This window comes from Mesocricetus auratus, unplaced genomic scaffold, assembly GCF_017639785.1.
Source record: "Mesocricetus auratus isolate SY011 unplaced genomic scaffold, BCM_Maur_2.0 Super-Scaffold_4256, whole genome shotgun sequence".
Lineage (NCBI taxonomy): Eukaryota > Metazoa > Chordata > Mammalia > Rodentia > Cricetidae > Mesocricetus > Mesocricetus auratus.
The window spans coordinates 108367821-108379869 of NW_024429182.1; the positions used below are offsets into that span (position 1 = coordinate 108367821).

The window sequence follows — 12049 nt, forward strand, 5'->3', positions numbered from 1 at the left end:
CTTTTTCCTGTTCCTATAGATTTGAGTTTGTAATCATTGGTGTATGTTATCTCTAGGGTATTGTATGTCATATCAGAGACCAAATTTAAGGTCAAGAGGTGTTTGCATTTACTCAGTGGCCAGGATTATATTGTAGGAGATTACTGGATGATGGCTTGTCTGATTCTGTTTCTTCTCACCTACTTATGCCATTTCATTAGCTAACACACAAGCACTGGGCTTCATTGTGACATTCTCTTACATTCATGATTGTTCTTGCTCATATTCAACCCTCCAACTGCCCTCTCCCACTGTGAGGTTTCTGACTTTAAATAGGGAACATAAAATCTGAGAGAATAAGAAAACAAAGATTTCATTAGGTAGAAAATGACTGAATTTATGTCATATAGTTTAGGAAAGAGTAATATTTGATACAGATTTTAAAAGTTATGGTACCCATAAACATTTCTATAGAAGTGTTACATCTATAGGCCTCACAGAGACTACTGAATGTTAAATCAATAAGCTTAAATCTTCATTTCCTTTTTGGTGATTGGGTTGTTATAAAACTTCACCCTTTTATGGAATTGTGTGTGTGTTGTTCTTTTTGTCTTCTTTCTCCCTTTCAGGGAGTTCATATTTCAGGACTTGGAACTTTCACCTTCACGAGGCAGAAGCTTGAGGTGGGAAACAAGTTTATTCTAGTGCAGAGGCCGGTGTTTATCATGACGGAGAAGTTAGTGCAAACCCACGGACTCAAACAAAACAAAGTATTTTCTCCCGGTAAATCATTTTAACCATTTTTTTCTCAGAAATGTATTGGCCTGTGGAGACAAATGGAAAGCGTAAACCTTGTTCAACACTGCACTAGTTTCTGGTTTGAGAGACTTGTGTTTCATGTGGTACTTTTGGCAGGAGTGGGAGCCAGGGCAGAATAGTTAGTCTTCTTGAAGTTCATTATGTTTACTTTTTAAATTTTAAATATTTATTTTAATGTGTGTATGTGATGTGTGTGTGTGTGAGATGTGTGTGTGTGTGTGTGTGTGTGTGATGTGTGTGATATGTGTGTGTTTGTTCCATAGGATGGGAGTCATTTCTCTCCTTCTACCTTGTAGGTTCTGGGAATTGAACTCAGGCCTTCAGGCTTGGTGGCACGTGCTACCACTTGATGAGCCATCCTGCCAGCTCCTGTACCATTTAGTAGCTTGAGTCAGGCATGGGAAGACAGTTAATTTAAAAGTGCTACAGAGTTCTACTGGATTATACTCATGTTCCAGATCCTAAGACACTATAAGTGACTATAAAGAACACAAATCTAATTCGGAGTCTCTGGGCAATGAGAAAAAAATCTAGTTTACTTAACTGTGAGAAAAATAATGTCTTTTTATCATGTATATATATATATATTCTAAATTATTAAAAGTTAAAATTTAATAATGCTGCCCTTAATGTATATTACCTTAGAGTTTTGTTTTCACACCCAAAGACAATCTTTTCTTCCTTTTCTCCCTTTCCTTTCCATTCCCTCCCTTTCTTCCACAAATTTTTATCAAGGGCCAACTCCATTGGTTCTAGAGCTACAGTGGTAAACAAAACAAACATAAGCCATGTTGAATTTGCATACTTATTTCTACTCAAAGTGTGTGGGCTTCTGTATACTGGTGGTGGCTGGCTATCCACGGTTGAAGGCTCAGCTCCAAGGTCTGTGTTCCTTCCTGTCTCCAGTGGCAACGCAGTCAGCTGTGGCCAAAGAGAAATGGTCTGCCCTCTGTGGCAGAGGTGAGAATCCCTCAACTTTCCTTGAACTCTCCAGGAAACTGATTTTCAGGGCAACTCTCTATGAAAAGGAGAAAGCAAGCCAGCAGACCAGGCATAGTGGCTTATCCTGTAATCCCACCACTAGCAAGCCTGAGGCAGGAGGATTGCCACAGATCTGAGCTATTACAGTGAACTCCAGGCTGGTTGGGCCTATAGAGTGAGACCATGTCTCAAAAAACAAAACTACAAAACAAGCAAACAAGACATATGACAGAAAAACAAATTCCAAAACCAAAACTACAATATAATGTATTCAATATGGTGGGTTGAAAAAGATTTCAGCCATTCACCTAAAATTTTATGTTTCATCAGACAGTATGAAAGGAAATGGAGATTAAGGGGGTTTCTTTTCAAAACTACATTTGCTTTAGAATTAAGTGTTTATTCTTCTGTTGTGGATCTTATATCATAATCTTTAAAAAGTAGTTTAGATCTATAGCTCATTTTTTTACAGGGTGTAGTCCAAGAGAACAATCCTGTTTACATCTTATTTGCTATTAACTAACTAGATAACAAAAAAACTGTAGAGTAGTTTTCATTGATTAGTAAGACATGGCTGTTACTTTGAAATTCTCGGGATTAAGTGCTGCAAAATCAGCCTTGGTCAAAACTGGTTCAAATATGATGCAGGTCTATAGGAGGCCTGTCTCCATGTGAGGAGGTTTTGCCAGCAGAGAAACTGTGCCTATATCTCAAGAAATGTGTGAACAACTCAAGGCTAGGAGACAGAGTGAATCCTGTTACAAATATGCTGGCACTTGTGTGTTACAAGGACTGATGACTGTGGCAAATTAGAGGGGCATACTTATGATAAAAATGGTAGGCAAGGACCACATGTGTGATAAGGATGCTAGCATCCATCCTATTGGCACTGGGAACTACCAACAGGTTTGAAGCAGTGTGTCTTTGGTACTGGTCCACTTTTTAGTTAGGAGCAGTACTTGGGGTTACAGCAAGTCGCTGAAATAAATCAAAAGCTCAAGTGGAGGCAGAAGTAGCGAGGAAGAAAGAGGATACAGTTCAGGTGAGAGCTGATGGACCAGGTAAGAAGGAAGAAGTTACTTAGAGTAACTCAGATTTCTTAAGCGAGAGAACAGTGATGGTGATGGCTAAAGTAGCAAGCTCTTAGAGATACAATGAATCTGGCATTCTTGTAGGTGATCCCAGAGTTTAGAAGAGATGTGGAGAACACAAATCAAGGTTAGAATAAGAGTATCTAAAAGAGTATACAAAGAAGCAGGCGAGGATAGAGTGGAAAAACAAACTCTACCAAATCAACATTCATGAAGGTCAAAACAATCCCTCAAGCTCCTCAGTATAATAAGGAGTAAAGGAAGAGGGAAGCCAGCAACTAGACCAAAGAGGAGCTGGAGAACCAAGAGCGGTGTTGTGGCTATAAGAGAAGAGAGGGCATGATCAACAGTTCTTTCCTGATGTAAGACAGACTGCAGAGATGCAATGGGCTATGGGAAGGCAGGCAACCTGTCTTTCTATTGTAGGAAGCATACATTAAAAAGAAGCAGAGGGAGCTGCACTGTTCATTGTGCAGGAGACTGTCCGGTATACTATAAATCACATCTATTAGAACTGCTAATTCTTATCATTCAGCAGTAATGGGCATTTGAAAGAATAAGTTGTGCCAAGTGAACACTTGGAGCATGCCTCTCTGGGTCTCATTCCCTGCCGGTGAACCTTGTTACTCTTCTTCTTTGTCATGGTCATCTCCATCATCTATGCTGTTGATCTTTTTTCTGATCTGTGGGCCTTGCACAGATCCTACACCAGTTCTAGTCAAATAGATCTTTGCTTCCTTCAAGCTGCTTGCAATCTTGTTCCTTTGCCTTGTTGTTTATGAGTTCTTTGGAAAGGTTGGTTTTCTGCATCTCATCTAGTCTGATATTTTTGTATAAGATTTAGTTTCATGAAAGGTAAGATGGCTATCTTTTCAGACATTTAATATTTACAAATATTTGTAATTGATATGACAGCCAGAAGACATGTATAAATACTGCCTCAGTGTTCTGAAAGATAAGGGATCTGAAAACCCCAGAGAATGATGAATAGAAGCAGCTTGTCACTGCTCTGTTCCCTAGAAAATCAAATCTTTGTTTATACTGTTTAGATAGCCAGTTTTTATCACATTATGCTTTTAGGTGAAATTGTACTAATTAGCATGTATTATTGACCAGTTATATTCATTATCTGTAATAATATTACAAGTTTAAGGAGAAAATATAGACATTTCTTCTTCTTCTTCTTCTTCTTCTTCTTCTTCTTCTTCTTCTTCTTCTTCTTCTTCTTCTTCTTCTTCTTCTTCTGTTAGTTTTTCGAGACAAGGTTTCTTTGTGGCTTTGGAGGCTGTCCTGGAACTCACTCTGTAGACAAGGCTGGCCTTCAACTCACAGAGGTCCGCCTGCCTCTGCCTCTGCCTCCTGAGTGCTGGGATTAAAGGCAAGCACCACCACTGCCCGACTTGACATTTTTTTTTTAATGTTAAGAGTCAGGTAATTATTTAAAACAATATGTTTTACTTTTAGAATAATCTCCTTCTTCCCACCCTGTCTTTTTCTCCTCCAGGTGATATTCCGGTTGTCCCACTTAATTTTGTCATGATATCTCTGGAGGGTCCATTTAACAGGGATACAATAGAAGGATGCGTGAAGGAGACATTGCTTTTCTTGTCAAGATCCATATCCGTCAAACAAAATGTGGAGTTCACATTCAAAGGAATTGGGGTTCTTTCCATCAGAGACAGCAAAGTGAAGATGAGATTTTATAAGGACTTCATTTGTACGATGGATGGAAGTGGCACCTTGACGAAAGCCCTTGCAAATGTAAATTGTTTTCTTCTAATCTTCCCTGGTTTCATTTCTGCTGCTGTGATAAAACAGCCCGGCAAGAAGCAATTGAGAGGGGTTTATGTTACTTCACATTCCGGGTTACAGTCCATCAAAATAGGATGTCGTGGTGGCAGGAACTTAGAACAGTTAAGTACATCCCATCCACAGTCTGCACGCTGGGGCAGTCCAGGGAAGAAAACCAGGGCATGGTACTGTCCACTTTCAGTCTGTATTGTTTCACATCAGTGAAAGCAACTGAGATAGTCCTCCTACAGACATGCCCACAGGTCAACCTGAACTAGACAGTCCCTCACGGAGACTGTCTTCCCATGAATTCTAGATCGGATCAAGTTTACAATTAAAATTAGCCATCACACAACCCTTTCCAAACTGTGTTTCTGAATCAGATGGGGGTGTGCTTTTATAGAGAAACTATTTGGGGCAGGCATGGTGACACACACCTTTGATCCCAGCACTCAGGAGGCAGAGGGAGGATGATCTCTGTGAGTCTGAGGCCAGCCTGGTCTACAGAGTTCCAGGACAGTCAGGTTGTATAGGGAGACCCTGTCTCAATGTACCCCCCCCCAAATCAAACAAATAAAAGAAAAGCTTGTGTTGACATATTTTAAGTGACAGTTTCTCCAAGTGTGTGGAAATGTATGGCTATAGGCAGCCAATTCCTTGACTTGTAAGACAAAGAACTTCAAACCAAGTTTTGAATCAGTGCTACCCAAGGAATGGGAAAAGCAATAGGGACACATAATTCTGACATTTTATAGTACCTTATTTCTGAAAAATATCTCCTGTATGCATTATTTCATTTGAATCTCAAAATACCACAAAAGAAGCACTGTAGGGTTATCATTCTGATTTCCCATGCTGAATGCGGAGGTTCAATGTGAAGCCCGTCAGTGGTTCAAGTCCAGAGTTCCACAGCACTCAGTATTGGCAGCCTGTACTATTTCATCTTAAGAAAGTTTATGGTAAAATCTAGTTCAAGCCATGCAAACATACTTTTAAGCATTTTTCCCTTTTCACTTTTTTTTTTATGTATATGGGTGTTTTGCCCGCATGTTGTCTGTGCACATGTGTGTAGTGTCCATGGAGGCCAGAAGAGGGCACCAGATACCATGAGACTGTAGTTACCGTGAAGTGCCATGTAGGCAGTGGGACTTAAACCAAGGTCCTCGGAAGAACAGTTAGTGCTCTTAGCCTCCGAGCCATCTCTCCAGCTTCATACTTTCTAGTTTTTAGTTTTCAGTGTCATAAAATAAATTTCATAACTGTCACCATCGTTGTGACCGTTAAGTAGCGGGCATGATGTTCATGCTAAGTTAGATATACCAAAGTTTAAAGAGGCAAAGAAATAGTTAATCAGTAGCATTTACCCAGGGGCTAATCACCTTATGCACACCTCTGGGTACTAATAAAGATGACATGAATTAATTGAATCTTCACAAAATCCCAATAGCAAAAGCTTGTTTTTTTTATATAATGAAAAGACTATGAAAATTTTCTGTCAATTTTTCCTTTCATGGACCTCTGCAGTGGGCACTGAGGAGATGGCGCTGTGTATAAGGGAGCCCCTTGGAGTTTTCCACATAGTCATATTTTACACAGGGTTACTGAGGGGTATGCTGATGTGTGGACAATAGAGACTGAGAGCACAGGGTAGGACCTGCAAGTTTATAAGAAGGGCCCAAGTGGCCCGTTGGCTTCTTCCTAACTCTGGAGGACTCTGCTGAATTTTGAACACTGTCTAAAGAGGAACTGATGCTATACTGAACTCTAGAGTGTCACTGTGCTGTGCGTGTCCCTTGCCCTCGTGGACGGGGCACCATGTATACAGTGTCCTACGGGGCTGTGAACTCAGGTTGCCGTGCAGCTGGCTTGTCAGGTGAAGTTAGCCCTGGAACTCTGGGTTAATCAGTACTCCTCAGCATGTCATTCACTCTGTAAACGCTGTAAAATGTAGTGGGGCAGTGGTGGTTTGGCTGGCAGATGTCCTATAATTTAAACCTGAGTATGGTCCTAAAACTAGTCCTTTTGCGGATTTTTATGTGCATATTTTGGTGGTGAACAAAAACAAAAACAAAACAAAACATCTAGTTTGGGAATTTTCTTTTGTAAATATTTATTTATTTATTTATTTATTTATTTATTTATTTATTTATGTGCGTTGGTGGTTTCCGACATATATGTCCGAGGGTGCCAGATCTCCTAGAACTAGAGTTATAGAAGGTTGTGAGCTGCCGTGTGGGTGTTGGGAATTGAGCCAGGATTTTCTGGAAGAGCAGCCAACACTCCTAACGTCTCAGCCATCTCTCCAGCCCCTTTGTAATTTTCTTTAAAGTCTTTTGTAGGCTATAGAATTCATTCATAAATAATTGTACATATTAACCCATGGCAATAATGTGGTTATTATATAAAGCTATAGCCACAATAGCTCTTGGTTGCATGCTCTGTATACTTTTTTGTAGAGTATCTTATTAAAATCCCACAAAGCAGCTCCATTTGCTATCTCTACAAACCTAGTGCCTGGGAACACATAGCAGCCAGCAGCATGCAGGGGGACAAAAGCCTACTTGACTTCAGAGACCTCTGAATTGCCTAATAGTAGAGTCCTATGGGTCTAGAGTGAAATCAGAGCTGTGCTCATTTCCTGATGATTTCTGGACATTTGCTCACTTTTCAAAGATGTGTAGAAGAAGCTTCAACTCTGAGGGCAATTTTCAAAAGGAGGAGATGGTTCGAGAAAAGGCAGCGTTTGTGAAACTGCTGTTCAGCATTCCAAGTGACCTTTAATGAAAGAGGTCACTCCTCACTGGACTTTAGCACTGAAAAAATACAAACACACTGTGGTAGAATTGTCTTGGAGGCAGCTTGCTTGCCTTGGGTCACAGCTTAGGTGCAATCCTTATCTCTGTCCTCCAGAGGCCTGGCACCATGGATTCAGTGTTGTCTAGCAGAGAGGCCTATGGAAAGCGTCCCAACAGCGCTCTGGCCTTTCCAAGGTGAGTGTTTTTGCTCTGGGGGTTAATCCAGGCACCGGTTCTCTTTGCTTGTCCAGTAGTATTTGTTTTCCAAATTAATTTCCCGCTTCTCTTACCTTTCTGCTTCCCTCTGTGTTTCTCTCACCCCTTTCTTTCCTTCTCTCTCTCTACCATCTCTGTATAAGCACCAAGCAAAAATTTATTGCATATATTTTCTGTGGTTAAATTTTGGAAAAATGACCCCCTCCCCTTAAATGATTCTGACCCTACATACCACTCATCCTAGTTCCTGCAATATTTGTAATAGTCTTGCCTGCTAGGTTTCTTCTACTTTCTTTCATGTCCTCCAGCCTAGCTTCTTTTTTCTTCCAGCTCCTAGCACACTTCCTATCTAAGCATTGACTATTAGGACTAAGCATGCTGATCTATATCCACAAGAAGATGGAGGGTGTTCCTGGGGGCTGCTGTTGGCGATGATAACTGTAACAATAACACTAGTAGTTACTTCTTGGAGCAAGATGTTAACTCCTAGGCATTTTCTCAATAACACGATAGCCAGTCTTCATTATAATTATGTAATATACATCCTGCAATTTTCTCTGTCTTATAGACATGTAAAATTAGTTTATTTTTTATTTTAAATAACTGAAGTAAAATAGTGTGTGATTGAGAACACTGAAAAAAGAGCCCAGATGTAGAAAGGACAGAGAATCTCAAACCGAAACTAAAGGGGAAAGACATTTGAGGCGCTGAAGCAATTTCTTTATATCAAGCTCTTTTGGGGGCCGTGGTGTAAGGGCATGTGGTTTTGGCAGGCTCCCAGATTTAGCCTCAAAGAGAGGGAGCTCATGCTCCATATCTCACATGGTAAATTTCGTCTTGAAGGAAGTAGGCTTGTGAAAATTGGAGAGGTGGTAGGTTGCTTTCCAGAACTGAGAGGTTCACACAGTCACCTGTTCAGGACCAGTGCCGAGGACAAACATCTTAATTCATTCTTAGGATTGAGCACAAAGAGACAGAGAACAAACCACCCATGGAGGTCATTGTAGAGGAAGGTGGAGAGAGCAGACCAAGGAAGACCAAGTTGAAAGACCCGTCAGACAAAGAAGAAGGAGCCAGGGGTAGGTCAATGACTTGTGGGTACAGTCTATTATTCTTGACTCTTATGAAGTTGGTGGTATTGCTCAGGAACTCATATGATCAAAGTAAATAAAGTTAGTGTATTAGTTACTTTCCTTGTTGCTATGAAAAAATAACTGATGAGAAGTGATTTAAGGAAGGAAAGGTTTACTTTGGCTTGTGATTGGGTTCCAGGGGCTAAGCATGCCAGCGTGGGAGGCCAGCTGGTCATAGTGTATCTGCAGTCAGGAAGCAGAGAGTGACCGGGAAGTGGAGCCCATCTGTAAAACCTCATGACTCACCTTCAGTGACTCAATTACGGGCGCCACCCATCCCCTGCTGCCCCCTCCCCAGCAAGGTCCTATCTTCCTAAAGGTGGTTAACCTTCTCAGTGTCGCCCACTGGGGACCAAGTGTTCAAATACAGGAGTCTATGGGGAGACATTTTGCATTCAAACACAAACTTTTAGATTCACAAATAGCCACTGTATTCTTTTTTCTTCTTCTCATAAACATTTTTAATTCCTGGAACCCTGTACCTTGCCTTAACCCTTGACTCTCAGCCTTTTACACTACTATCTGTTTGGTGACTGCCTCCTGTTGCTTGACCAGGTCCCGATAAATAGCATAAATGCATGAGGTGTGGACTCTAGGGCATACTTTTATCTCAACAGGGTAAGAGATATTTAAAGAAAAGGGCATATCTTACAAGAAACTTTTTCTTGGTAAAAACCTGTTCAGAATTTGTGTGTATTTAGCTCTCCATTTAGCTGTTTGATAATTGAAGAGACCGTCCCTTGAATTTGTTATTTATTCTAGACATCTCGTCACCCAAGAAACATCGTGATAGGCAATCTATCTCTCCTGCCAAGGTGACAAGCGTCAGCCTGCTAGACAAGTTTGAGCGAAGTGTGAATGGTGGGAAGATCACGACCTCTGAAAAGTAACGCATTGACCATTTTTCTGTTGCACTTTACTAAATATAATCTTGAAGTCTTCCCCTGACTAAGAGAATCATAAACAATTCTTCCATTCCTTCATTAAGCATTACTTAAAACAGTCTCTGAGGGAGGTGATGGGGATTATAGAGGTGACCAGGACTTGTAATCTAAAGGGAAATCCAGACACATGTAAGAGGAATAGTAAAAATAGTACAGGGAGAATTCAGCACACCTGATTGCTTTCATATACTGCTTCCCAACTCTACAGGCATTGTTGATTTCTGGTAGTTTTATGCTGACATCAATGTAAGTTTGCCACACAGGCCTGACACTCCATTATTTCTTTACTCACCAGTGTTTCTGACATATCAGCTCTTTGCTGTTTTTCTGTGTGTTCTGTAATGATTCATTGGACAAGTTCTCTGTCTTTTAGGAGGGTTATTCTTTTTACTGCACAAGTGGATTAGTATCGTGATGCTGATTCTTGGTTCATAGTTATTTTTTCCTTGGCATTTTAATGAAATTTCTCTACTTTCTCCTGTTAGAGGTCTCAAAGAGACATTTGACTTGTTCCTTCTTGTAGTTTTAAGAGTTTTCTTTCTTAGTGTTTGCATTTCTTACTCTTTACAGGCATTATGATTTTATGGGAAATCCTTAGTCATTGTTTTCTAGAATATTGTTTTTTTTATCATTTCATTTGCTTCATACTTTGACTCCTATAAAATGTGTATTGGAGTGTCTGAATCTGGTTTTTGTTTCTCTGTTAAAAACATTTTATTTTACTTTTGTGCTGTTATTAAAATAGCATCATCACTTTCATTTCAAATATATAGTTTGTGTTTTTTATATATCATATATTAACATATAGGATGCATTTTCCTTATCTTGTCTCTCTTTGTTTTAATTAGAGGAGTTCTCTGTTCTATCATTCTTTGCCATGGTTTCTGTATTAAATACTTTTCTCATTGCTGTAACTAAATGTCTGAGGATGGCAGCTTAAGAATAGAGCTAATCTTTGGCTCACAGTTCAAGGGTGGGCACACCATGGCACAGGAGATGAAGCAGCTGGTCACATTGCTCCCACAGCCAGAAAGCAGAGAGAAAGAAATGCTTGTGCTCAGCTTGCTTTGTTATTTTTATTCATCCTGGCTATAGCATGGCATCTCCAGCACCAGGGTTGGTCTTAACACTCAGGTCAACCCAGTCTGGAAACTCACAAACAAGCCCAGCATTTGTCTCGTCAATGACTGTAGAACCCATTAAGTTGGTATTTAACTACCACAGTGCCCACTTAGTTTTCTCTTAAGGCTGTAGCCAAAACAATCCTGTGTAAGACAGATGATGGTATCTACTACCCAGACCTCCTGCGAGAGATAAAGTCCTTCTCCAGGCTGCAAGGGTTGTGCTGGGTCTTTGACTTCTCCTATGCTCCTCATCCCTAACTTGTCTCTCTCCAGCACCATGGATCCAGGTATGCTCCCATCTCCAGGACTTGCTCACATTTGTTCTCCTGAAATGTTTCCTTTTGGGAATTCCCATAGTTTCTCTCACTTCCTTTGGGTATTTATGCCAATGTTTCCTTCTTCCTTTTTTCTTTATCTTATGTTTACACTTGTCTCTAATATTATCACTCTCCTGGAGTTGGCAGTCCTTAGTTAGGAGCACTAGTTGGTCTTCCAGAGGTCCTGAGTTCCATTCCCAAAACCCATATGTAGCGACTCACAACCACCTGTAACTCCAACTCCAGAGGCTTCAACACTCTCTTCTGTCCTCTGCATTCATGTGTACACACCTCTACACACGTGTGTGTGTGCATAACTCTAAACACACACACACATACACACTCCCCTTTACGTAATTTAAAAGTTCTTTAAAATGATCATTGTTCTGGAGAACAAATTGTATTAAGCATTAATTTGTGTTCCATTGTCTTTGAAGCTTATCACCTCCAGGTTGTCAGAGAAATGACAATGAGAAGCCCAGAATATCTCCTGCCCCCGTTTGCCAGGATCATAATAAGGCAGGACAGGTATAGTGCCTCCGACTGAATAAAGCCCAGTCAGGCTCATCCTCCAATTTCTGTATCTCCAATAGAAATCAGAATCACTCCTCCTTAACATAATCTATGGGTATACTCTTAATATTATCTATGGGCATACTCAAGTGTCTGCACTGAGATTTGCCTACTAGTCAAGAGCTCCTACTTAAGAGAAATGGGCTAGGAAATCCCTTCTAATTTTTAGCTCTTCTGGGAGTTCATTAAATTCTTTTAATTACTTGTGAGATTTACTCTGTAAACCTTCTTTTGTTAATTGTGTATTAGACATTATATTTTACCAATATTCTTTAATGGGATGTGT

General features: G+C 40.3%; 1 protein-coding gene across 1 annotated transcript in view; it reads left to right on the forward strand.

Annotated features, from left to right (window-relative positions):
* The window catches only part of Ccdc81 (coiled-coil domain containing 81), a 28830-nt gene that overhangs the window by 3551 nt on the left and 13230 nt on the right, over positions 1–12049 (forward strand). The window contains exons 3-8 of the mRNA XM_005073920.4: positions 609–762; positions 4375–4631; positions 7572–7651; positions 8630–8751; positions 9568–9691; positions 11628–11718. Of these exons, the coding sequence (XP_005073977.1) occupies positions 609–762; positions 4375–4631; positions 7572–7651; positions 8630–8751; positions 9568–9691; positions 11628–11718 (828 nt within the window). The remainder of the gene's footprint in view (positions 1–608; positions 763–4374; positions 4632–7571; positions 7652–8629; positions 8752–9567; positions 9692–11627; positions 11719–12049) is intronic.